Below are 22,779 nucleotides of genomic sequence, written 5' to 3'. Positions count from 1 at the left end.
AAATACCTAAATTAACAAACTTGTTAAATTTATGGGTCAGAAAGCGAAATGACTACAGTATATGTCCAACTCCTACAATCTAATAGGCTGGGACAGAAAAATGCACCAGGATACCATATCCCTACCTTTCCAGTCATGCCTTTGTGTATCCTCAAGATTGTTGTTGTGAGTTTGAATAGACTACCCATAATTCCAACGGTAGACTGCCTCTGTATGCACGGGTGAAGCACCTGATCATTATCCATGTGACAACCAAAGTCCGGCAGTTGATGTGATGATTTTGACTTGCACTGCTTAAAATTACAAGATGAATGATTTCTGCAAAAACGAAAATCATAATGTAATTTGTAATAACAATGCTTGTCTTCACGTTCTTCAGATTAGTATAATATGTCCAACCACCCAAAAAATTGTTTCTTTTTCATTTGTAGAAGCAGGCCCCTTGTTGTGTAACACTATCTCCATCAGTCTTTCTCAAAACAAAGGATAAATAGGTACCTAGCATTGCTAGAGAATGTGCTGTACAACATGCACAACTAGATGTAATTCCCTTCCCATCGAATGAAAGACTACCAGTTAAGACCTTGAGGGCAGCTTGCATATCATGACATTGAAGGCATGTGCGAGTCTTGTACTTGAAAAAATGAAATCAGCTGAAGATCATACCTAAGGTTCAACATGAATGAATAAAACGCTGATGATGTCATCAATGGAATGAGTGATCCAGTTATAAGTACTTCCAAATGTTCCAAACATTCTACTGCATTATGGGATGTCTGTTAAAGAAAAGAGATTGTTAATGCGTCCTTGGTTGAGTCTACTGCATTTTGCTTGAAACAAAGCAAATGCTTTTTTTCTACATACTAACAATACAACTTCACTTAAGAAAATCATATTGTATAGATATTTACATAAATGTAATACAGTATAAAATACACAAATCAGTAGTGATGTTGGTAGTCTATGAGTGAGATACCTGGATAAACCGACTAATTGCCATTGTTCCTTAAAGAACAGCCCTACGACAAAAATAGAATCGACCGATTGTCCCGGGAGGCGACTTTGCCCACGCCCAAGGTTCGTCCACATTCCTTCATCGTCGGTCAACGAACGACGACCACACCCAAGCGCTTCAGCGAGTGTTGAATTGAATTGTCATTTATCAGAAGACTGAATTTCCTTTAAATGTTTTTAATAAAGAAGTTTCTCTTGAGTTTGTTTTGTGTTTCGTACCACGTCGATCACTCGTACTAAAGCTTGCTGCGCTGAGTGTGGGGGGCCTAAGCCTAATGTTAAGTTCTACAAGCGTTTGGCCTGCTCATGCTGTCAGACTTGCAATGAAGAAACGCCTTGTGAGGTTTGCGCTCGTAGGCCCGCGGCCTCCTTCTTTATGGTCCGTGAGTGGTTAGTGTTTCATACTTTAGCCGCGACACCCGCTGTTTCGGAGGGTTTGGCCCCTTCCTGAGGCTATTCCGGGCCCATCAACCGAGTCCCTCTGTCTCTCCTTAAAACCCAAATGGGTATCATTGCTAAGGAGGCCTTCAGAGAGGCTTTGGAGCAAGCTACTTACTCCAGCGGGACAGAGGAATAAAATAATTACAAGCATCGTGAATAAAATACAGATAAATAATGAAAAATTAAATATCTTTTACCTGCATTGTTAATTTCCCATAAAAAGATGTCAAGAAATTTATACAGCAACCTGCTAGTGTCATAGCTTCCCTCTCTAGATTTAGCTCAGCCCTGGACATCTCTGCCATCCACTTCTGAAAACACAGTTCAACCGGGCCTAGCAGCCCCGTTACATGACTCCAGTTGATCGGTGGTGGGGCAACCTGGTCAAGAACTGGTTCATCTGTGGGCCTGGTGTGGCTAAAAGGAATTTGTGCTTTTAGGTAGTTTACACTTTTAGATGGAGAATCTGTTATGTTTTAAACGAATTCAAAAGAAGTAGGTCAAGTTATGACATCAGCATTTACCCAACAGTCCTACTACTGCTATTACTATGCCTTACCTCCTGTTAAGTTGAGATTGCAGATGGGCTGTTGTGCCTGCAGCATTCACTGTCGCCTCTAATACACAAAATATTGCACTAGCTCTCAGAAGCTGTAAGTGATGGGCAGATACCGTCGCTGGCTCCTCTGTAACAGACAGGGGAAGTACCGAGAGTCTTTGGAAAAGCTGCAACTGCTGCATGAACAATGGATAGAGTTCCCTGCGAACCAAACAATAATTTAATTGTATATTTTCAAAAATGGTTATCTACGCTAACTTTAAATGTCTAAATCAAGTTTACTCTTTCACTTAAAACAAAGCATAAAAACAGTTTTCCCAGTACAAATTCAAATGAAAACAATAGATTACGTACTACACAGGGTTTGCTTATAACACAATAATATACTAAATACCAATTCACAAATCATTCAACTGTCATTACAGTAATAAGAACAAAGAAAGGCAAGGTAAGAATTTAAGGTAGGAATATTTGTGTCCATTAAATGACTCTATCCTATCTGTATATAATTTTAAAATGCATTGATCATGTTTTATTATTTTGATATATCATGGATTCATTTTCATTCATAATCTTTAATGTATCAATCCAATACAAATGGTAATCATACTTGCAACTACCCTCATCTCTCTTAAACTACAAAAAAAAAATAAAAATAATATTAGGAGTTAAATATTATTAGGTGTTACATATGAAAAGGTATATTGTTATTTAATGATTATATACCTGAATGCATCACATGACAAACCATAGCTAATCAGAACATGCCACAGCCTAAAAGTCTCAATACTCAGATTATATGCTTCACCAATGTTCATCTGCATATCTGTTGGCTCCACAGAGATGTAGCGAATTATAACACTAACCAGAGAATACTTGGAAAGCTAGAAAAAACATAAAATAGTTGAAATATTAATTCAATACAATTTCTTTAATTGCTCCAAGGTTCAAATATCCACGCGAACACAATGAAACACAAAACATATATAAAGGGGTATTAACAAGCTTCATGTCATAGTGTTAAATATAGGTAAAGAAATAGGAGCTAAATAATATTATAAAATGAACAATTAAAATTTTCAAGCTGTATAATGATAAATAATGCTTCTTATAACCATTCAAAAGGAGCCATTCAGGATATTTGTTTAAACAAGTATTACAAATGCAGGTTCAATCATTCTATGACATGTAACTAAAACTCATGTAAATAAACTTCTTAAGTTCACACACATTACAAAGATTCCCTTAGGACATACCAATGAGGCTGCGAGGTTTCTTCCCGTAAGGCAGAGAACACGCAGTAATTTGACAGCTGGGATTACTGGATAGTTATAAACATCAGTCACAAGATCACCTGCAAATGCAACAGGCCAACAAATAACTTATTTTGTCATCAAACAAAACCAAGCAAACCTGGTCAAACAGATGTCAACTTAACACTGCAAACATTAACCTACATGAAACACATTTAATGAGCTTGCTATGTTAATTTATGATAATTCATTTATAAATTATAATGGACAATCAATCATGTTGGGGAGAGGAGAATTAAAAAGTCAAAAGAAAAGTTCACATTTACCTTGCTTGACCCAGGAAGTAGTTGGCATAAACAATGTTACAACTGTGTCAATCAAGCGAGGGCACTTGTAGATTTCGTTTGCTGTTTGTGGCGAGTGGCGGGCCATTCTTATGAGCACTGTCAACACGTTAAGAACTACAGCTGCAGGTGGACGGACAACTTCAAGGATGTATCGTAATCTTGGTAACACATTCATCTTTAGTAAACCCTGTGAATGTAATCATATAGAAGTACTTGTAAATATTGGGTGAATGAAATTGGTAGTTTATATTAGCTCAAATGTGTTTCTTTGCTAAGAATTACTTAACCTCTGACATCAAATTATATAGGATCGAAATAACTCACAATATCCAAAATAGACAGGTATTTTGAATCAGAATTATACTTTTTTATACTGAGCTTAGGCTGGAGTTTTAGGGTATTTTTTTATGTTCCTATATTTTGAGGCTTAAGAAAAAAAAAACCCATGAAAATAGCTAAATGCTTGATCACCCATTTTGGCTGCTAGCTCAAATTATGACTAAGGTGGCATTTCCTAGAGCCACTTGAACATACAAACATAGATCAATACAAAGGCATAGATACATGTTATAAAATGTAATATAGAAAATATACAGAAAAGGACATTGTATAAAAAGTAAAAAGAAAAAAGCATTTGTACCATAACAACATCCTTATTCACTACTTCTGCATCTGGTTTATCTGGTTTTCCTGATGCATCTTCAGGTTTATTTCCAACTTGATCCTCCTCATCGTCTTCATCATTCTCTTCCTCAGCCTCAGTTGGTACCAAGCAAGGCACTTCACAACCATGGGACCAGAAATATATGTTATCAAGAGTTTCCTGTAAAATAAGACTTAGTAATTATTATAGGCATCTGTGCTTATGAATGTACAAGCATGAAAAAAAGCATTATTTTTAAAATCCCAAATATTATTACTATTAAAATGATCTCACCCTCATTTTTATTAAACAAAAATGTACATCTTTGGTGCCTACATGAGTTTACATAATCTAATAACCTAACGTTTTGCAGGAAATATAGTCTCCTTTCAGTATGTAGTTATTGGGAATCTGTTTTGTAATCAGCATTTCAAGCTGCTGCACAATTTCATAGGAACTTTGTCACTCCTTGGCTTGAACTCTTTCACTTTAATATTATTTTAAAATTTAAAATTCATTTTTATTATAATAATGCATACAGTTTTTTAATGCAATTTGTATTAAAATATTAATATTTTCTACATCAAACTGTAGCTTGCTGAGTGTTGATACTGTTATAAAAGGTTACAGCAATCCATCCCTGAGCATTCAATCAAACGGCATGGCTTACCTCATCTCCGGGATTTATCAGGAATGATGCCAAAGCCTCCACGGCTGCTCCAATAACAACTTCTGAACTGTCATCCAAAGCCCACCGAACTAGGAAGATAAACCCGGATTCTAGCAGCATTGGAATTAATGGTTTCTGAAGTTCCCCACCAATGTCATCAATTCTGTACTAGTAAAGAGAAAAATTTATTTTTTTCTTATTAATACAGCAACTTATATACAATGTGCTATATATTTATAGTGATTATTATCATTAGTCTTAATTATGAGTAGAGTTGAATAGCTTGGTGGTTAAGATACTTGCCTTCGAATCCCAAGGTCCTGAGCTCAATTTTTGTCATAACATGATTTTTTTCAAAACCAAAGCAACTCCACTCCCTAAGCCTCATAGTTTATGTAGAGCACATATGGTTTCTCACGTGAAAATTATTGCCACTCAAAAAAGTGATTAAGTTCACTGTTTGGCATATCATTGACCTTTTGTGTCTAAAGCTGATTAAAAATCATAATGCTTCTTTTGCTATAGTATGTAGTTTAATTACTTTTTAGTGCAGTTGATTTTTATATGGATTTGGAAATTCCAAAATAAAAGATTAATGAATCATTACTAACTATTAGTATGATTATGATTATTATTGTTTAGCATGAATTACTATCAATACCAACAAATGATAGGTTAATAGATGAAAATCCTTCCTTACACTGTATACAATTCGAGCAAGTGTCTGAAGGCCAATCACTCGCTGGCTTTGTACCGTGCTCCTTGATAACATGAATAACTCCTCTATTGTGTAACCTGCTACCTACACGACAAAGAATGGTTAGGTACAGTAAATCAACATAACAACAAGCACTTACAGTACAAGAAATCAAATTTATATGAAAGTACTATTGTTTTAACAAGAAGGAACAGAGAAATTAATAAACAATTCTTTTCTAAAAACAGGCAACATTTCATTGATCTCTGAAGCCCGACACACACTCCATCATAACAACGGTCAGCTGAAAAATTCATTCAAGGTATGTTATTGTCCATTCTAGTTTGCTGATCGTGGGTAGCAGTCTAAGGTTGTCGCTTTTAAAAATGATCTGTCACACAATGCATTGTGGTCTCATAGAATCATATTACACTGAATACTAAATCAGTGAAGAATTTGAAGTACTGTAGTGAAAATATAGCTAAAAATGCTTGCGTCTACAGAGAATAGTAAACATATTATAATTCTGTAGTATAGAAGACAGTTTAAAGAAATAATTTTCACACAGGTGTGCAAGAAAAATACAAGCCATAAATACATTAGAATATTAGGCTACTTAATGGGCTTAATTTCATTGTTTTTAGAATTACATTAAGTACAATCAGATAGAAAGTCCCTTCACACATAAAGCACACATCAAGCACACATCAAGCACCCTCCTCTTTCAGACAGCCATGCAAGGACCCTATTCACTCAAAATAATTCTTGACGTAATATACACACAGTAGCTAGTAGTAGTAACTTCTCGCTTACCTCTTGTTCATCACCATGATGGTGGAGTCCTTCCCTAACTGGTACATCAGCATCCCTAGCTAACAAGCGACCGTTGAAATCAAAGCGAGCTAAGCATCCTTCTTTACTTTTAGCCTTTGGTTTGGGGAGATCCTTCAGCCAAGCCAGTTTCTCCGTCTCAACCTCAGCCATGTTAACCCACTCCTCCTTCACCTCAATCGGCTTACTTGCTGGTAATAAAAGAGTATTTTAAAAAACACTAAATGCTAGTTGAGTATCGAGATTGATCACCCGAACATACATAACATGCCAACGAAACTCTGCGACAAGTGACTTTGTTAAAGTTTTGTAGGAAAATGTTACATACTAACATATGTAGAACCAAACAAAATGGCTGTCCAAATGTGTGACCAGAACTTATGAGAAACCCTTCAATGTTTAAAAAAAAATATGAACAGCTTTGGATACATCGTTTTTGTATGTTAATTGTTTTAAATATGCAAAACACAGTTGGGGTTTATTATAAGTCTAATTACTAATATTAATTAATTTTCTTAATATTAAATGGTGTGAATGGTAGATTTTTATTTGGTATATTACCTTCCACATCATTTTCCTCTTCCAGAAGTTTATTCGATGGAATTGTTTTATCCTTGTCTTCAGTTGATAACTCTATATGCTCCCTGATGTTTTCTTGATTTGTCTCCATGGGCACTGCAGCACCACTTTGTGGAAGGCCTTTCTTAGACTGCAAAAATTTAACTATATTTGGGTCTGTCAAAAAAAAAAACAAGAAAATGTTAAGTTTCTAAGAATTGCTTGAAGCTCTGTCTGTTTCTCTTTCTGCTAAATGTATGATTTGATTTTTGTATTTGACCTAATTTAAATACAAACTATACATGGTATAAAAATTAATGGCATTCTCTCCTTCCATTTGAAACTAAACTACGATGCTACAAATGAAATTTATTCCTAATTGGATAAGGGACGAAAATGGTAAATAAAATGTTTTACATTTTATCAGCATTTGTTACATACCAAGCGTGCTCAGAAGTTTCTTTTGTTCCTCTAAGATTTCCTCCGACATGGATTCTATTTTCTTTACATTTTCTTTATGAATTGCAGATGATTCATTTTTGCCGGGCTTACTTTGCAATCCTTCTCCCGACACAATGTTTGATCTTGATGTTGAACTTGAGCTACTAGACTCATTCCTGTTACGACTTTCATCAACAGCTGCACTTTGCTGTGGAAGTGTCATCACAGTGACAGGTGGAAAGGCTACTGACACACCAAAACTTGATGGCTTGCATGATTCAACCTGTTGAGCAAACAGACTTTTCTTTTTCCCCAATGTCTGCAGAAACAAAATTAAGATTTGTGTGTAAATACTTTGTCAGTTAGATTAAACTGGTTAACTTTGCTTATGGTGTCAGGGACCAAATTTTTTAATCTTCTTGGTTGTGTCGATGAAAGCTATGTTGTGTAGAGATTATTGTATTGACAGTGTGTGATCTTATGGAAACAAGGGTTATATTGCTATTGTGTTCATTCAAAGCAATAATTTGATATGGTGCTTTTCCAACATTTTTAAATTGCAGACTCTGCATCATTTTCCTCCAACATCTCAAGCCGTGCTCAAAAAAATTTAAGGTGTGTTGAAATCCAGCTGTCATGTATGAAACACTTACAGCAGTGGATGACGAATGCCCTCTATGTAGTACAGTAGGAAATCCTTGAGTTGTTGAGCTTGGAAGATATACTGGCACATTCCTGACATCACGTTCCTTAGGGAAAAATTAATTGGATTATTACTGGAATAAGTTTTATGTAGTCTAGATTGAATAAACAAATTTGCATGTGTGTAAATATGTAGTATGTATCCAAATGCAATATATATATATATATATATATATATATACTTTTAATTTTAAATTGTTTTGCATCATATGGACAGAAATAAATATATTTACATAAAATTCTATACACCCCTTGGTAAAAGGATGTGTTCAACATACATTTTACATTCTGAAACAGGATTTTTTATTGTGGAAATAGTGGTTGCAATCAGTGACTAGGGCAAGAATGTGGGAAGGGTAATGGTCAAAGAGTTTTAAAATAATATCAACAATCATATCAAGTTTACCATTATCTGTGTCAATACACTTCGGAGATCTGAATCTTGAGCTAGAAAAAATATCACATTTGAGTAAGTTCTACTAAAATTAATAGTAGCAATTAAAAATAAAATAAACAAGGCAGAGAAATGCAAATCAGCTAAAAATTTACATACAGGTGTCTAACAATTGTCAGCTACCCATTTGCATAGATAAAAGTTTCTAACGGCTATGTTCTCACACGGCAGCTAATGGGTAGCAGGATCTGTTAGCTGCCGTGCGTCCATACGAGAAAATCCCGATCCGTATACCAAGAATATGATGATCGAATCACTGGCCAAAAAGAAACTGGAAATTGTTAATACGTACGTGTGATTGGATGATGATAGAAACGCGCTCAACTTGCTAACCGATAGCGCTTGCTAACTGTTAGTGTATCCGGATACCGCTAACGGTTAGCGCTAACCGATCGGGCATTCTCACTCAGGTGCTAACGGTTAGCTCCCAATCTGGATACTAGGTCTCTTGTGAGAACCAGGCTAACAACTGATGTCAATTACTAATTTACATACAGGTGGTTAAAAATAGCTATGTCTGTTACTAATTTACATCACAACCAAGAAGTTATTAATTACATCCAGGAGAATCACAATAGTTGAATTAGTAACAATACTGTTTAAGAATACCTTTGTCAGTTACTAATTTACATACAGCTCTGCCTAACAATATAATTACTAATTAGCATACAGGCACTAAACATACTCTCATTTACTACATACAATCTACAGCAAAATATTTATATTTCACATGTTCTACTAGGCCAACTGCAATACTGTAGAACACAGAACCAAGAACGCTTTTAAAGAAAACCTACTGACTACATACCGTCCATGGCTTCATGAGGATCTTGATCGCCATCCAGGTCAATTATAATCCGTTCAGATCTTCTGTCTGGCTGAAGTTTAAAACAAGTATAGAACAAATTGAAAATATTAATACATTTATGTATTTACAATATTTTTTTTATATAATATCTTACAGGATACATATTTCTCAAGATTCAAACTAGATGGGTTCAATCCATAGTTTTGCTATGATTTCCAAGCTGTGACCTACAGCTTTCTAGCTTAAACATAGAACTACTATGTGCGAGTGTTTCAGTCAGTTGTATGAAAGTGCCTCGATCTGCACATATAGCCGATAGGACAATGGGTATGAAACTTGCCTTCGAATACCACCACAGACATTTTTTTCCCATACAACTGGAACCTCTTGTTGAAGGGCTATTCTTGATACGATTGCATGTGGACAGTGTCAACAGAATTTACTTTTAGTATATAATAAATAATACTCTGTTCAGTAGAATATTTTTCCTAATATAAAAATAAATAAAAAATATTTTGAACATCTTTACCATTTTAGACCTTTCCTCTTTGAACCTGGATTTCTTTTTCTGAGCCTGACTGACCCTTGGTGGCACCATACCTGATAATCCCGCTGAAATGTAATGACGAGTAGAAATTTAAATTACTTATTTTCATAAAGTCTACATAATAATAATAAAATATATAATCATATGTCTTGATAACAATATCTCAATGCTTTGACTAAAGATGGGAATTTGGGACAGAAGATTGAGGTGGGAACATTATTGTTCACACATAAATTATGTTACATTCTGATACAATTCCAATGTGCCTCTTACAAGATTGAAGTATACTTTCTCGTGCTATCACACATGTGGTGTACGTTCTGTCAACATCAAAAGCACATCATGTGCCTATACATGGTCATGATGTCATGTCATGACAAGCGAAATAGCTAATCCAGTCAAGGAGTTCCTTCAACAGTCAGACCCAGCATGTTTTTAGATGGTAGTAGACTCCCTCTGGGATGATTTGATTTGATTTGAGCTTTACCCACAGGAAAATCACAGGTATTTGTCATATAAAACGTACAGAGCATAGGGAGAAGGGATGTAAATTTTAAGGAGTGGAACCCCAACCCTGAGTCTGGAAGGTGGTATACAGCAATTCCTAAACCTCAGTTATATAGTTTTACAGTTTACTGTAACCTATCCTGTATTTAACAGTCACATGCTTTTATTCAAGTATGAACATCTACTGAGAATCATATTACAATATTCAATAACATTATGAAACAGGTTTATAGTATTGAATTAAGCATATTAATGATCAAAAGCTAAGTGCAGGCACACACTTCTTTGGTCGCTAGGACCAGCCAATGAATTCATCTCTGCTCCTTGTAACGGCTTGACAAAGCCATTGGCTGATTGTGGGTGGGATTGACGATCCACTCCACCCATCCTATCGCGTTGCATTCCCACATAAAATCATTATGGCGAATGACTTCTTCACTAAAATCTGCCGACTTTCAGTTTAAATGTTGGAAATTAAATTGATAAAAAAAATATACAAGCATTAATGTTTAATGAAAATAGCGGAATTATATTTCAAATCTTTAGAAAATGGCTGCCAATCCCACCTGACATTTGTACAACATCACGCTTGACCTTTCCATGTTTCTCTGGAACACTGTCAATCTGTCTGCTGCCCTCTGCCTTGCGTTTGTCACCAGCTTTGAAAACAGTGACTGATGGGTTCACTTTGTTCTTTAAGAATTCTTCCTGAAGTTTTAAGAGGTCGTCTTCATTCTCTCCTGGTTTTGGACGTTTTATCATTTTTCTTGTTCACTAAAATTAAGCGTGAAAAATATAAAACAAAATTAGTTTATCAAACTAGTGATGCACTTTGAATGGTAGGTAGGGGCAAAACTATCTAACAGTCACTAAATCTGACAATTACTGACAGAAGTGGTATGGGTTTACCATATTAGGCACTAGACAAATCTGAATTATCCATTTTTGGGACTACCTGTGCTTAAGTACGGATATACAGAATTAGACAAAAATGCTACAGAAGTTTATCATTAGGCCTAGACCCTTAAATAAATAGGACTACACATTGTTTAACATCAGTGAAAACTATTTTCATCAAATCAAATACTTAGTAATAACCATAACACATGACCTTAAAAAGCATGCCCAAATTTTACTTCTCTATAAATCCTTGAATAATGTAAACACTTAAATCAGAATCCATAGTTATCCTCTACAAATCCCACATTCAGTCTGCATTTGAATATTCTTACTCTTTTTACAGCCTTCTTCCAAAATGCGACAAATATTTCATTCAACGTATCGAAACGCTCCTTACCAAAATTATTGATCCCACTCTTTTTTTTTATAACTACATCTCCATAGGGACTTCCTTCGGCACTGTTCCATTCGACTCGTGCCACAAATATTGTACCTAACCATTCTTTACATTCGTTTTTTTCTACCTCGACGATCGTCCTCCATCACGTTACAAAATTCTCAACATTCTGCTTTCCTGCCCTTCCATGCACAAAATTCTCGACTTCTTTTTTGCCATTGCTGTGTGCCTTTATTGCCACCTCGCTCTCGATCCTGCCATATCCTCTCCTTCCGACATTAAAACCGCTTTTTTCATGTAGGCCCAATTATAGTTAAGCATAGTTAAATTACCTCTTGTATACTGTATATTTTGTACTTTTTGTTCATGTTTGGCGGATAATAGCCCTTCAGGTTGATGTAGCAAAAAAATTTGAAATTAAAAATTCTTCCACGACCAGTAAGACTTTTTTAACAACTTTTTGAAAAGTGACCCATAAATCATTTTGTTTTTAAATTCCACAGCTGTTAATTACGCATTCTACATTTTCACTCACAAGAAAAATTTATTATTGTTGATAATGATAAAGATATTTTTCATGGGGGGAGCTAGACCTTTCTCTAAGACTAGGCTAGGCTTATGGCCTAGCTAGGCCTAAGAGTAAGTCTGCCAGTGCCTAGCCCTAGGCTCCTTTGCTTTCCTCCATGTAAGTAGGGCAAGGACTAGGCCTAGCTAGGCTAGGCCTATTTTATGGTCCAAATAAATTAAAATAGATCAAAAAGGCCTATCAACATTGTCATCATACAAATTAACCATAAAATATAGGCCTTTTCATAATCAATTGTACTAAAAAAAGGCCAACAAGTTGCCTAGGTGTGACGTTAATAAACTCCAGTTATGTATAGGTCCTAGGCCTATTCTCGACCATGGAGTAGTTAAAGGCCTAGGTCGGCACTCAGCGGAGCTGTGTTTCATCCACTCAGCGCGCACACACACAACACACACAAACGCATGCAGGCAGGCCTTACATTTTTGCGGCCTAGCAGACTCACATTGGCTCTGCATCTTACTAGGCCTAATATCTACATATAATATACATTATAATTATACACAAATAGACCATACTGTACGTGTGGATTTGATATAAGATGAACCAAACGTTATCTCTTCCTAATTCTCAAAAAATTCACGTTTCTTATCCCATGTCACGCCATGACAACACAACCCCTTCGCGGTCGCCGCCGGGAGCTGGATGATGATTGATTATATGCGAAGTAGATGCATGAAATTGACCAATAGCGAGCCAGTAAAGATTGGACCAATCAGCATCGGATATTCAGGTTCCTTATCAAAAGTGTTTATGTTTACGTACGGATACTTTCAGTTAAAAACTGTTATTTATGCTTGTTCTACTTCAGTATTTTCATGTTTTATTTAATCACTGTAATTAGGTTTATACTGATTTGTTGTTATTGTTGCACATCTTTTATAGTTGTGCCTCTGTTATAAAAGAGAAGCAATGAAGTTACTATCAAAGAGTATTTACTAATCTGGTAGTAAAAAGATTTTTGTCAAAAAATGAGGTGGTGATAAAAAAAAAACCCAATTTTTTCATCTTCTTATATTTTTGCATATATTTTTTAATATAAATTTTTAAATTTCATGTTTACTTATTTCAATTTTTATATTCCTGTGACTTTTTAAAAATAAATTTAAATGCAAATTTATACCATGTTAATGTTTGTAAGAACAAACCTTAATCTTTATATTACTTGAGTAATCAGTGGCAAAACACCTATGTGCTGTCAGCAGTCCAGTCAAAATTCCAGTCCAGTGAAGTTTTCCCTGGACCCCACCAGGGCCCCAGTCTAAGTGGGTAAATTCAAGCTATTTTCCCATACAAAAATATGGAAATTTCCACCACTAATTCAGTTGGAGAAAATTCTGAATTAAATACACAGTATTGAATAGTAATAGTAGTAATACTGTATTGAGTTGAGGTGTATCATACAAGAATGAGTTAAATTATTTTCAATGAATTTTACACTGTTTTTTTTACTTTTGTGTATCCACTTTTATATATACTCATCCTGTAATTGATGTTCAAACGGCTGGATGTCTAAAAGACAAATTATTATTTATTTATTTATTTTGTGCATTTATTTATTTGGTATAAAATACTCAAAATGCAACAAAGGTTGAAATATTTTGGAGTTTACAATATGAACAAATAAAAGTATACGGTATATAAAATAAAACATCAAACACCACACATTATAAACACCAAACTTTAGGCCTATCAATTCAATTCTATCCATACAACTAATTTTTTAAAAACAAATTAGATTATTATAAATTTATATACAGGAAAATTGTTATACAGTATGTACAATTATAGATTGAAAAAAAATCCTTCATTATAATAATGCAGAATAACATTTCAATTTTTTTTGAAGAATTAAAAATTACATATTTATAATGTAATCTTCAATTCAATTCAATTCAAATAAACATTTATTTCTTCATAATCATAAGTACAATATAAACAATTTAAATGCTCAGGATCAGATCCAGGAGGGGGGACAGGGGGACATGTACCCCCATTTTGCCACTAAATTTCAAAATTTTCAATGCAAAGCAATGTTATGTGCTACTCACTTACCTATTCTGAGATTATTGTGCACCCCCCACCCCCACATTTGAAAAATTCTGGATCCGCCCCCTGAAGATAAAGCCGGGTACTCACTGCGCCCGCGGTTGTCGCTGACACGATTCTATATAGAATAAAACGCAATGACGCGCGCAGAATGGATTGTTTTTAATGATGACCAAAGATCTTGTAAACACAAGATAGCATTCTCCTCGATTTACGAGTGCAAATTCTGTAATAAAGCATGAATGGCGCCCTCTTGCTAAGTTGGAAACTTTTGACCCTTGACCACTCTGACCATACAGTACACCGCGCGACTTTACCTTAAGGTATCAATCCTGTGAACAGCAGAACAGGAACCATCTCATATCCATGGCAACAGATAGGACGCCCTCTTCCAAAACTGATTATTTTTTCTCTTCGGTAATAGCGCATGAATGACGCCCTCTTGCTAAATGGGAAACTTTTGAACCTTGACCGACGCTTCGATTTGTTACGCATAAATCGCGGAGAAAGCTAACTTGTGTTTATAAGATCTTTGATGACGACCCATTCAGACTGCCACCTAAAATCAGCAGAGGCATCTGGTCATCTAGCCCTCACAGGGGGCAGAGTTGCTTTTGCCGTATGATGCAGTGAATGCCTTGTTAAACTTACAAAACCTGGTATCTTTGTGGATGCTCCTTTTTGTCTTGCAAGTCATATGGACCAGCTCTGACGAGGGGTTTTTTTTGGTTCCTTCACTGTTTCTGATGCATATGCAAATTTATGTTGAAACAAGTATACAGATCTCTCGCTAATTAAAGATCCCTCCAATTAAAGACCACTTTTCTGTGGACTAAATTACAAATTTTTATAAAGTTGCTGAAGACCATGAAAACCCGTCCCAAAATGGTCTTAAGTTGGAGGGAGACCTGTATTTATTATATTGTATATAAGGAATTTGATAAAGTGATATTGATATTTTAAAAATTGCTAATTTGACAGGTTTTTCTCATCATAGCAATGAGGTTAAGGTAGCTTACCTGTATGCCTTGATGAAGATGTGTATAACATGGTACTTTAATACTCATACCTAGAGATATTATAGTAATACCTCCATGTAAGATGAGGATTTTATCAAAAAATATTACAACTTTAATTTCTACTTTAAATATGATCAAAGTAAATACAGTACTTTAACTTTAGGCAGTACAACAGATACTGCTTCCCTTAAGGTCGGTACTGGCGCAGTACACTGTTGCTGCTGTGATCCCCAGGGGCCTAGCCCAAATTTTTAATCAATTAGAAATAGCAGAAAAGAAATAAATTATTTATTTATATATTTTACAAAAAGTATAACACGAAATACGAAAATAGCACAGATTACACTCGTATAATTGCTATTAAGGAAAATATTTTCATTTCTGGTAAGCAACAGTGCAGCTTTTGCTACGGTTGATTATGAAGGCAAGGTTCCTCCTTTATCTGTTTCTAGCCACTGATAATGCAATTAAAATTCAACATTGAACTGCAGTTGACTTATAATAATACTAATTCAGTGCAATACAAGTTCTTTCTAGATGTACTACATGAAAATATTTATATTGTATTTGACAAAAACTGAACATTGTTAATTTTGTTGCTTTTGAAACATTAAAGGTCAAAGTATGAGGGAGAGGTATGGCACAAAGTTGCAGTTCAGCTTCTCCCAGGTCAGAGGTTTTATCGCTGTGCATTTTTCATGTGTCCCTTGGGCAAGCAACTAATCCTACGGTTGTCTCTCTCTAATCTGGGATACAAAAATTGGGTAGCTGGTAGGTTCAAAATGTTATTGAAATTCTCCCTCCTGAGAGCCAGGTTTTGTTCCTTTATTTGTTTGAATTGATGATCCACGTAATTATCTTGTTGGCATGAAGCGCTATATAAGGATCATACTGTATTATATTAAAATAACACCATGTGGGAGACCAGTGTTCAACACTGAACAGGCTACCCAGGTTAAAGAAGAAATAAATAAATTAAAATATTCTTAAATTATTTCTGTATTTAGTACAAACCCTTTGTAGGTTCTTATACACAATTTTATATTTACCTAATAGAAAAATTAAAAATTACATTTATGAACATGACATGTATAACCCCAAAAGACATTGTCTCTAGGTATCTTTAATTTCTAGCCCATAGCTGCTTGTATAACAATTGCCTTAGAATATGTTACCCCTCCCTCCCCCTTCTCCCCACCACCTGATGCTATAAAAATGCTACATCTACCCAACCGTTTTCAGGTCTACTGGTACATATGGCTGAAGACCACTCTTTTCAATCCACCATGTCACTTGCTAGAAGTCTGGCTTCCAAGCCAATAACTCTTATTACACCATAATACAGCATAATAAATATATTATTCACTGGACGGATAGCATATACTGATATACTATATAATACACTACAATACAAAATATTAAATATATTTATTATTATTCCCTGGATGGATGGCAATGAATGAAATATTTAAAAATATACTAAAATACAGTATACTATATTTATTATTATTCCCTGGACGGATGATATAGACTTATGTATTATAATCGATATTTACTTAAATATATATTTCATATATGAATGCATTTCTAAAAACATGCTCTGTTGTCATTTGTTGAATATCAATGCCAATAATCTGATTCTCATAACCCAAATAAATACTTAAAATTCTATTTTTATATACTTTCAATATATGTACGAGCTAGTCCACAGGTCGAGCGCTTTGAGATTATGGTATAAAGCACTATATAAATTGAACTACATTACATTTACATTATCTAAAATATGTGTTCAGTATTGACATCCCAAAATATAGAATTATATATCTACAAGTCTCATTTACATTTCTCACACAAAACCTGCATTAGAATTTCAAAAGTTTAAAAAGCTGTATAATTAACCAAGGCAGCAATTTTAAATAAAGTCAATTATCAAAATGTTGGTATACTAATGGGTTTTGAATAGAAGATGGGGTAGCCTAGGGGTGGGTCAGCTGACTGGACGGTCAAGTTACGCAAGATGGTTGGATGTGCTTGTATGCTGTACCGTTCCTCATCGTCATTGGTGAAATAGAAGAGCTCCATTGAGAGGGAAGCCCAAAGGGAACGGATGATTTCTGCATTCAGTCGGCCGATGGATACCATCACTGGTTGCCGGTTCAATATGTGACTTGTAAATACGGGCTAAAAAAGAAAGAAAATATCAATTAACGATTTGGTTTAACGATTAAAGTCCTACAATATTGGAAAAAATGCTCATGCAGCATTTAATCATTACCGTGCCATGAACACATAAATAACAGGTTTCCTAAGGAGTATTCCTCAAGCAGCTAATTAATTTTAGAGCAAATTCATTCAGAATCATTCAGATCCTATCATGTGCCATTTGTAGATGCAGTTGGGGTACAAGAGTTTCCTCTCCATGGGGTTCCTGTTGCTCAACAAGTTCCAAAATCCCTGACATGGGACAAAACCAAGGTTGGCAAAACATTTTAGAATAGGCACCTCTAAATGCATAGAAAAGGCACTCTTAGACTATAATAATGCTTTTTAAAAGCAGTGTTCCTTGATGCAATAACAATAAAAAAAAAAAAAAAAAAATTAGATATAGATATGTGCTTACAGGATGGTGACTAGTATTACATCCAATTGAGAACAGATGAGGTTTCTCTTTAAGAACAGACTCAGTCCACATTGCATCAGACTCTAGGCCCATGTACCAGTCTGATTGGTACTCATCGAAGTACTCCCGTACTTCATCATTGCCACTTGTCTCTCCGTACAAAATCTCATCAAATGACAACTTTACAGCAAATCTATGAAAAAAACACATAAAATTTTGTTTTTAAGTTTTTTAATTCTTAGTTCAGCATTCCCTTCTTCAATAAAGTTGAAATGTTCCATAAAAGTTTAAATCAAAAATAAAATAATTCTCATTCTAAAAGCAATAAGTATTATAATTCAAATATATTCATCACTTTTTGGAACTCCACATAGCCTATTACCTGCCCTGTACCAATCTGAACATTTGAGTGAAAATTTGGTTTAAATCGGCTCAGTAACAAAAGAGAAAATACTGGACACACAAACCCCAATTTGCTTTTTATATATATAGATAACAATGAGGTTAAGGTAGCTTACCTGTATGCCTTGATGACCAGATTGAAAAGCTCATCATCTTGAGTGAGCCAATCCAAGCTCATAGACCATGGAATGTCACCATTAAACACCTTGAACACGTGCATGGGACCTCTGGTGACGAAGTCTACACCTGATAGTCCAAGGATGTTGACTACAGAAAATATTGCACTGACAAGTTGGGTGTAAATGGAGGTAAGTGCCTCGTCTGACATTATCTCATCAACTACATCTGATGATGGCACACCAGAAGAAAGATCTAAGTGTTGCAGAACATGTCTGTACCAGTCTTTAGGGAAATCGCTCAGTAAGGGGCTGATCTGATGCAAATCTAAAGGTATGTCACGCCACTTAAGAGGAAGACTGAGTTTAGAGGAATGTGAGGATGAAAATTGTATCGACCCTGCAAGTTTGATAGAGCCTGTCTTGGTCAGCAGGTCAAACATGTTTTTTGTTGTCTTCCTTTCATTGATATCTCCAATGTCAACTGGCGGCAGGCCAATAGCAAGGTCTTTAAGAATACTTTCTAAGTTATCATCATCATTCTCCTCTATATCAACCATACCAGGAATATTCCTGGAGTCTGTCTTTTCTCTAGACAGATTTGATAGTGGAATTTTATTTCCTGACTTGGTAAATGGAACTTGATCAATGGATTCATCATCATTCCAGCTGTTTAAGCTCCCCCACGACGATGCCAGAGATCTTCGTGACTTCCTACTAGTTGCGGTAGCTGGTCGTGGGGTCTCTCCGCTGGCACGTCCACTGTCCTTTTCATCATTCTCACCCTTGATATCAAGTTTGGATTTATTACCTTTGAATTCTATAAGAGCTGCTCGACTATTCACAGATCCCCCATCAATTCCGTTAGCTTCAAAATGGTTCATGTGTCTGGGTGACGTTGTCTTTGAAGATGGTATTTTCTCTCTATGTGTGATGTGCTGGAGTAAGACCCATGTTAGACTCTTCCAGAAATTTTTGCCAATACTACGCAAAGTGTCAGGAGAGTCAATTATACCAGTTAACACTGTCTTAGCACTGGAGTATGTGTCAACTGGAATGGCATCGACTGGGGTTAAGACATGAAAAGGATCTTGGTTGAAAGTAAAGAAAGGAAAACCATCCTCCCTGTTGAAAGAACTTTCAAACAAGTCATCAATCTTGGCTGCTTCTTCTGTATGGCAGGATGTCTCTTGGAGTTCCATGCCTTTGATACTAATAGAGCAGTATCCATAGCCACATTCAAGAACCTGTAACCAGGTCATGCGATCCTGAAACCTGGCCAGGAAGTGTGCACCAGCAGACAGGTTGCCTAGTAAAACAAAGAATAAGATACAAATGTTAAAACAGCATTAAGTCCAAATTTCAATTAATAATAGATTGCAAGCATAGCATAGGCAAGGCACTCACCCAGCGAACCACTTGTACAACAGTTTTTCAAAGCCAACGCCAATTTTGGTGACAGTTGCATATAATAGATGCTGTCTTGACATATGTTAGCTGATCCACCAACTTCTTCAGGCCAGCTTCTCATTGGACGAGGAAATGCAATGAGCATGATGGGAAGAGTAAATACAGGCAGTAATGGTGTTAAAAGGAATGTCGCAAACATGATCATTAACAGGATTATTGGAAAAAATATGGCAGAAAGAATTATGATTAGTGCAGAATGTTTGAGTCGCTGCTTTTCATATGTGTATGACGTTACAAGAATTGTAAAATAGCAGCTAAGTTTGTTGATAAATTGATGTAAACGATTCCACAAGAGGCCTATGAACAGAAGCTGTGTGCTTAGGCCTAGTTCGTACCACCACCCTGAAGATGGGGTCAAGGCTTGGTTGATAACGTGTACAACAGAAATCTCAACCATAGAATTAAAAGTACCTTGCCATACCTGTGAAGAAAAAAAATTTAAAGAATATTTAAGGTTGATTTGTAAGAATTTCTAACATAAATAATTAACAGTTTTTCTTTTACAAATTAAATATAACAACACGACTAAAAATATGTATATATTTATTATCTATTGTATTTCAATAATATTTTGTGAGGGTGGTCAATCCAGCCAGATCTGATCAATTGGGACCCTCAGAATAAAAAAGAATAAAAGATGAAAAGTGTTCTTTAACTTAACTAATATATGGTATTTTGTACACAATGTGACAATAATCCTGTTCATATATTTTTTTCCCCAACATTATGAGCTCTGTCTAGAAGTTGGTAGCAGTTTGGTGCAGCGGGAACGGTTTGGTTTCCCAAACTCGAGGTCGGAGTTTCAATCTCTCGCTGTGCATTTTGCTTGTGTCCTTGAGGCTGCTCTCTACCCAGGAGTATAAATGGACACCTGGTGGGGTTGCCTGCTCCTGTGGTGATTACCAGCTGCAACACTAATAGCATGTGGACCCAATGATCAGGGAAAAGAACTGCGCTTTATAACCTCAAGGAAGGGGCACATTATAAAGAGAGAATGAGTGGCCAGAATAGTTTTTGTCGCACAAAAGTTTTTGGGAATATTACTATACCAGTATCAGTACCAGTTGGATAATTCTTAAATACAAAAAATAAAAAATCATCTATGAAACAATGTCATGACCATTGGAAAAATGTGAATAAAATTGTTCTGCTAAACAATACATATACAAATAAACTTTATCTTTCATAAAAACAAAAGAAAAGCATCTTCAGTTGGCAAAAATAGAATACAAAAGCTTTAAAATTGAAATTAAAAAAAAAGCAGTACTGTGTTACGTAGGTTCTTATGTTCCCACCTTCTAATCCCATGGTCCTACGTTCAAATCCTGTAGAAACTCTAATGATAAAAATAATAAGAAAGTATAATACATACTCCAAGTATTGAAATACACGCCATCGTGTTGGGATTCAATATTTTGACATTAATTATGTCATCATCAGGAATCATCAGGAATGTCATCATCATCATTCTCATTCCTGATGATGACATAATTAATGTCGAAATATTGAATCCCAACACGATGGCGTGTATTTCAATACTTGGAGTATGTATTATACTTTCTTATCTGAGATTAATCAGTGGACCTTTCGGTTTTTATAAAAATAATATATTAGCAATTATACTAACCCATCTTAAGCCTCGAATGACACCAAGTGTAAATATGAAAGAAGGAAGGGTGACAGGGTCTGGAGCAAATCCCAGGCATAGATATAACAGCATTAGGATGGGTGCAACTGAAAAGAATTTTTGAAGTTTTATTAGCAAAAATACAAATCATCAACATTATCATCTAGAATAACAATAAATACTTGCAGTACTCCATGTATATAGTACTGGAAAGAATAATAATAATAGTAAATAACACAGTAGATCAGATCAACATAATCATATGATGTTTGTTTGAATTCTTCGACTAAAAGCCTATTCACATAGAATGCAAATACGGTTCGCAAAAGCAGCAAAAAATTTTGGGAATATTATTTAATTTTGAGCGAAACATCCCTCTGTCTGGTAGTCATTTCACATTCAATGTCAGTGGCGGATCCAGGTGAAGAAACGTAACAAAATACTACTGAGTCCTGGCTTACAAAAGGCATGCTAACCTATTTAGTCCTAGGCATAGGTTGGCAATCGGACAAACTAGGCTTAGCCCAACAGCCTTCAATTAAATAAAATTTAAAACACCGTTTTTGGTTTGACGTAATAAATTATGTACGAAAGTGCGTTCTTCAAGCCTATCGGTTCATTGATCAATGGAAGAAAGGCTATGTATCCAACTACTCAATATTTTATTTCATTTCATTTCATTTATTTTGTCTAATTTAAACACACAAAACAGTTTCAAACTCGGGAAGACTTGATAACCAAAAGTATACTAAAATACTGTCAAGTGGCTCTCCAAACCAAAAGGGAAACAGGAATAAAAAAGAAACATAAAGTAGGAAAAACCACTCTAAATTTAATAAATTAAAATCAAAAAGCACAATGGATCAAAAAAAAAAAAAAGTAAAAAATAAAAAAATATTGTTGGAATATAATAATATATTGCCTATGTCTTTCATTTTTTTCTCTAAGTATATGCTTGCGAATAAAAAAAAATTACCTGACCTTTTTCAAGCAGGGGAAACCTTACATTTTGAAGAACTTAAAAGGTCATTAAATACACCTCAGAAGTCGGGAAAGCTAATTTTCGGCCACCTAGGAATCAAAATTTTTCCAGGGGAGAACCCCCCCACCCACCACCCCTC

The 22,779-nt window shown here is 35.3% G+C and overlaps 2 protein-coding genes across 5 annotated transcripts in view; both read right to left on the bottom strand.

Annotated features, from left to right (window-relative positions):
- The window catches only part of LOC117107730 (RNA polymerase II-associated protein 1-like), a 31,815-nt gene extending 18,824 nt beyond the window's left edge, over window positions 1–12,991 (bottom strand). For 2 of the 4 annotated variants that reach the window (XM_033249480.1, XM_033249479.1), the window contains exons 1-19: window positions 12,874–12,991; window positions 11,039–11,246; window positions 9,948–10,030; window positions 9,419–9,488; window positions 8,563–8,603; window positions 8,108–8,203; window positions 7,455–7,773; window positions 7,017–7,190; window positions 6,438–6,646; window positions 5,628–5,729; window positions 4,928–5,095; window positions 4,255–4,437; window positions 3,594–3,801; window positions 3,271–3,368; window positions 2,741–2,898; window positions 2,015–2,215; window positions 1,653–1,872; window positions 667–776; window positions 126–318 (exon numbers count right to left, since the gene is read on the bottom strand). In XM_033249480.1, coding sequence (XP_033105371.1) covers window positions 126–318; window positions 667–776; window positions 1,653–1,872; window positions 2,015–2,215; window positions 2,741–2,898; window positions 3,271–3,368; window positions 3,594–3,801; window positions 4,255–4,437; window positions 4,928–5,095; window positions 5,628–5,729; window positions 6,438–6,646; window positions 7,017–7,190; window positions 7,455–7,773; window positions 8,108–8,203; window positions 8,563–8,603; window positions 9,419–9,488; window positions 9,948–10,030; window positions 11,039–11,234 — 2,829 coding nt within the window. In that variant the 5' untranslated portion in view covers window positions 11,235–11,246; window positions 12,874–12,991. Of the gene's footprint in view, window positions 1–125; window positions 319–666; window positions 777–1,652; window positions 1,873–2,014; window positions 2,216–2,740; window positions 2,899–3,270; window positions 3,369–3,593; window positions 3,802–4,254; window positions 4,438–4,927; window positions 5,096–5,627; window positions 5,730–6,437; window positions 6,647–7,016; window positions 7,191–7,454; window positions 7,774–8,107; window positions 8,204–8,562; window positions 8,604–9,418; window positions 9,489–9,947; window positions 10,031–11,038; window positions 11,247–11,769; window positions 12,182–12,873 lie in introns of those variants that run through there. The other 2 variants (XM_033249481.1, XM_033249482.1) reach the window with 2 other exon arrangements.
- Window positions 12,992–16,315: 3,324 nt separating this feature from the next.
- Window positions 16,316–22,779, bottom strand: part of LOC117107732 (pecanex-like protein 4) — an 8,585-nt gene continuing 2,121 nt past the window's right edge. The window contains exons 4-8 of the mRNA XM_033249483.1: window positions 21,659–21,765; window positions 19,969–20,452; window positions 18,562–19,870; window positions 18,044–18,236; window positions 16,316–17,604 (exon numbers count right to left, since the gene is read on the bottom strand). Coding sequence (XP_033105374.1) covers window positions 17,353–17,604; window positions 18,044–18,236; window positions 18,562–19,870; window positions 19,969–20,452; window positions 21,659–21,765 — 2,345 coding nt within the window. The 3' untranslated portion in view covers window positions 16,316–17,352. The remainder of the gene's footprint in view (window positions 17,605–18,043; window positions 18,237–18,561; window positions 19,871–19,968; window positions 20,453–21,658; window positions 21,766–22,779) is intronic.

Source organism: Anneissia japonica, unplaced genomic scaffold (assembly GCF_011630105.1).
Source record: "Anneissia japonica isolate Jap-2015-1 unplaced genomic scaffold, ASM1163010v1 scaffold287871_len1641731_cov197, whole genome shotgun sequence".
In the NCBI taxonomy this organism is placed as follows: domain Eukaryota; kingdom Metazoa; phylum Echinodermata; class Crinoidea; order Comatulida; family Comatulidae; genus Anneissia; species Anneissia japonica.
This window is presented reverse-complemented; position numbering and strand designations above follow the sequence as displayed.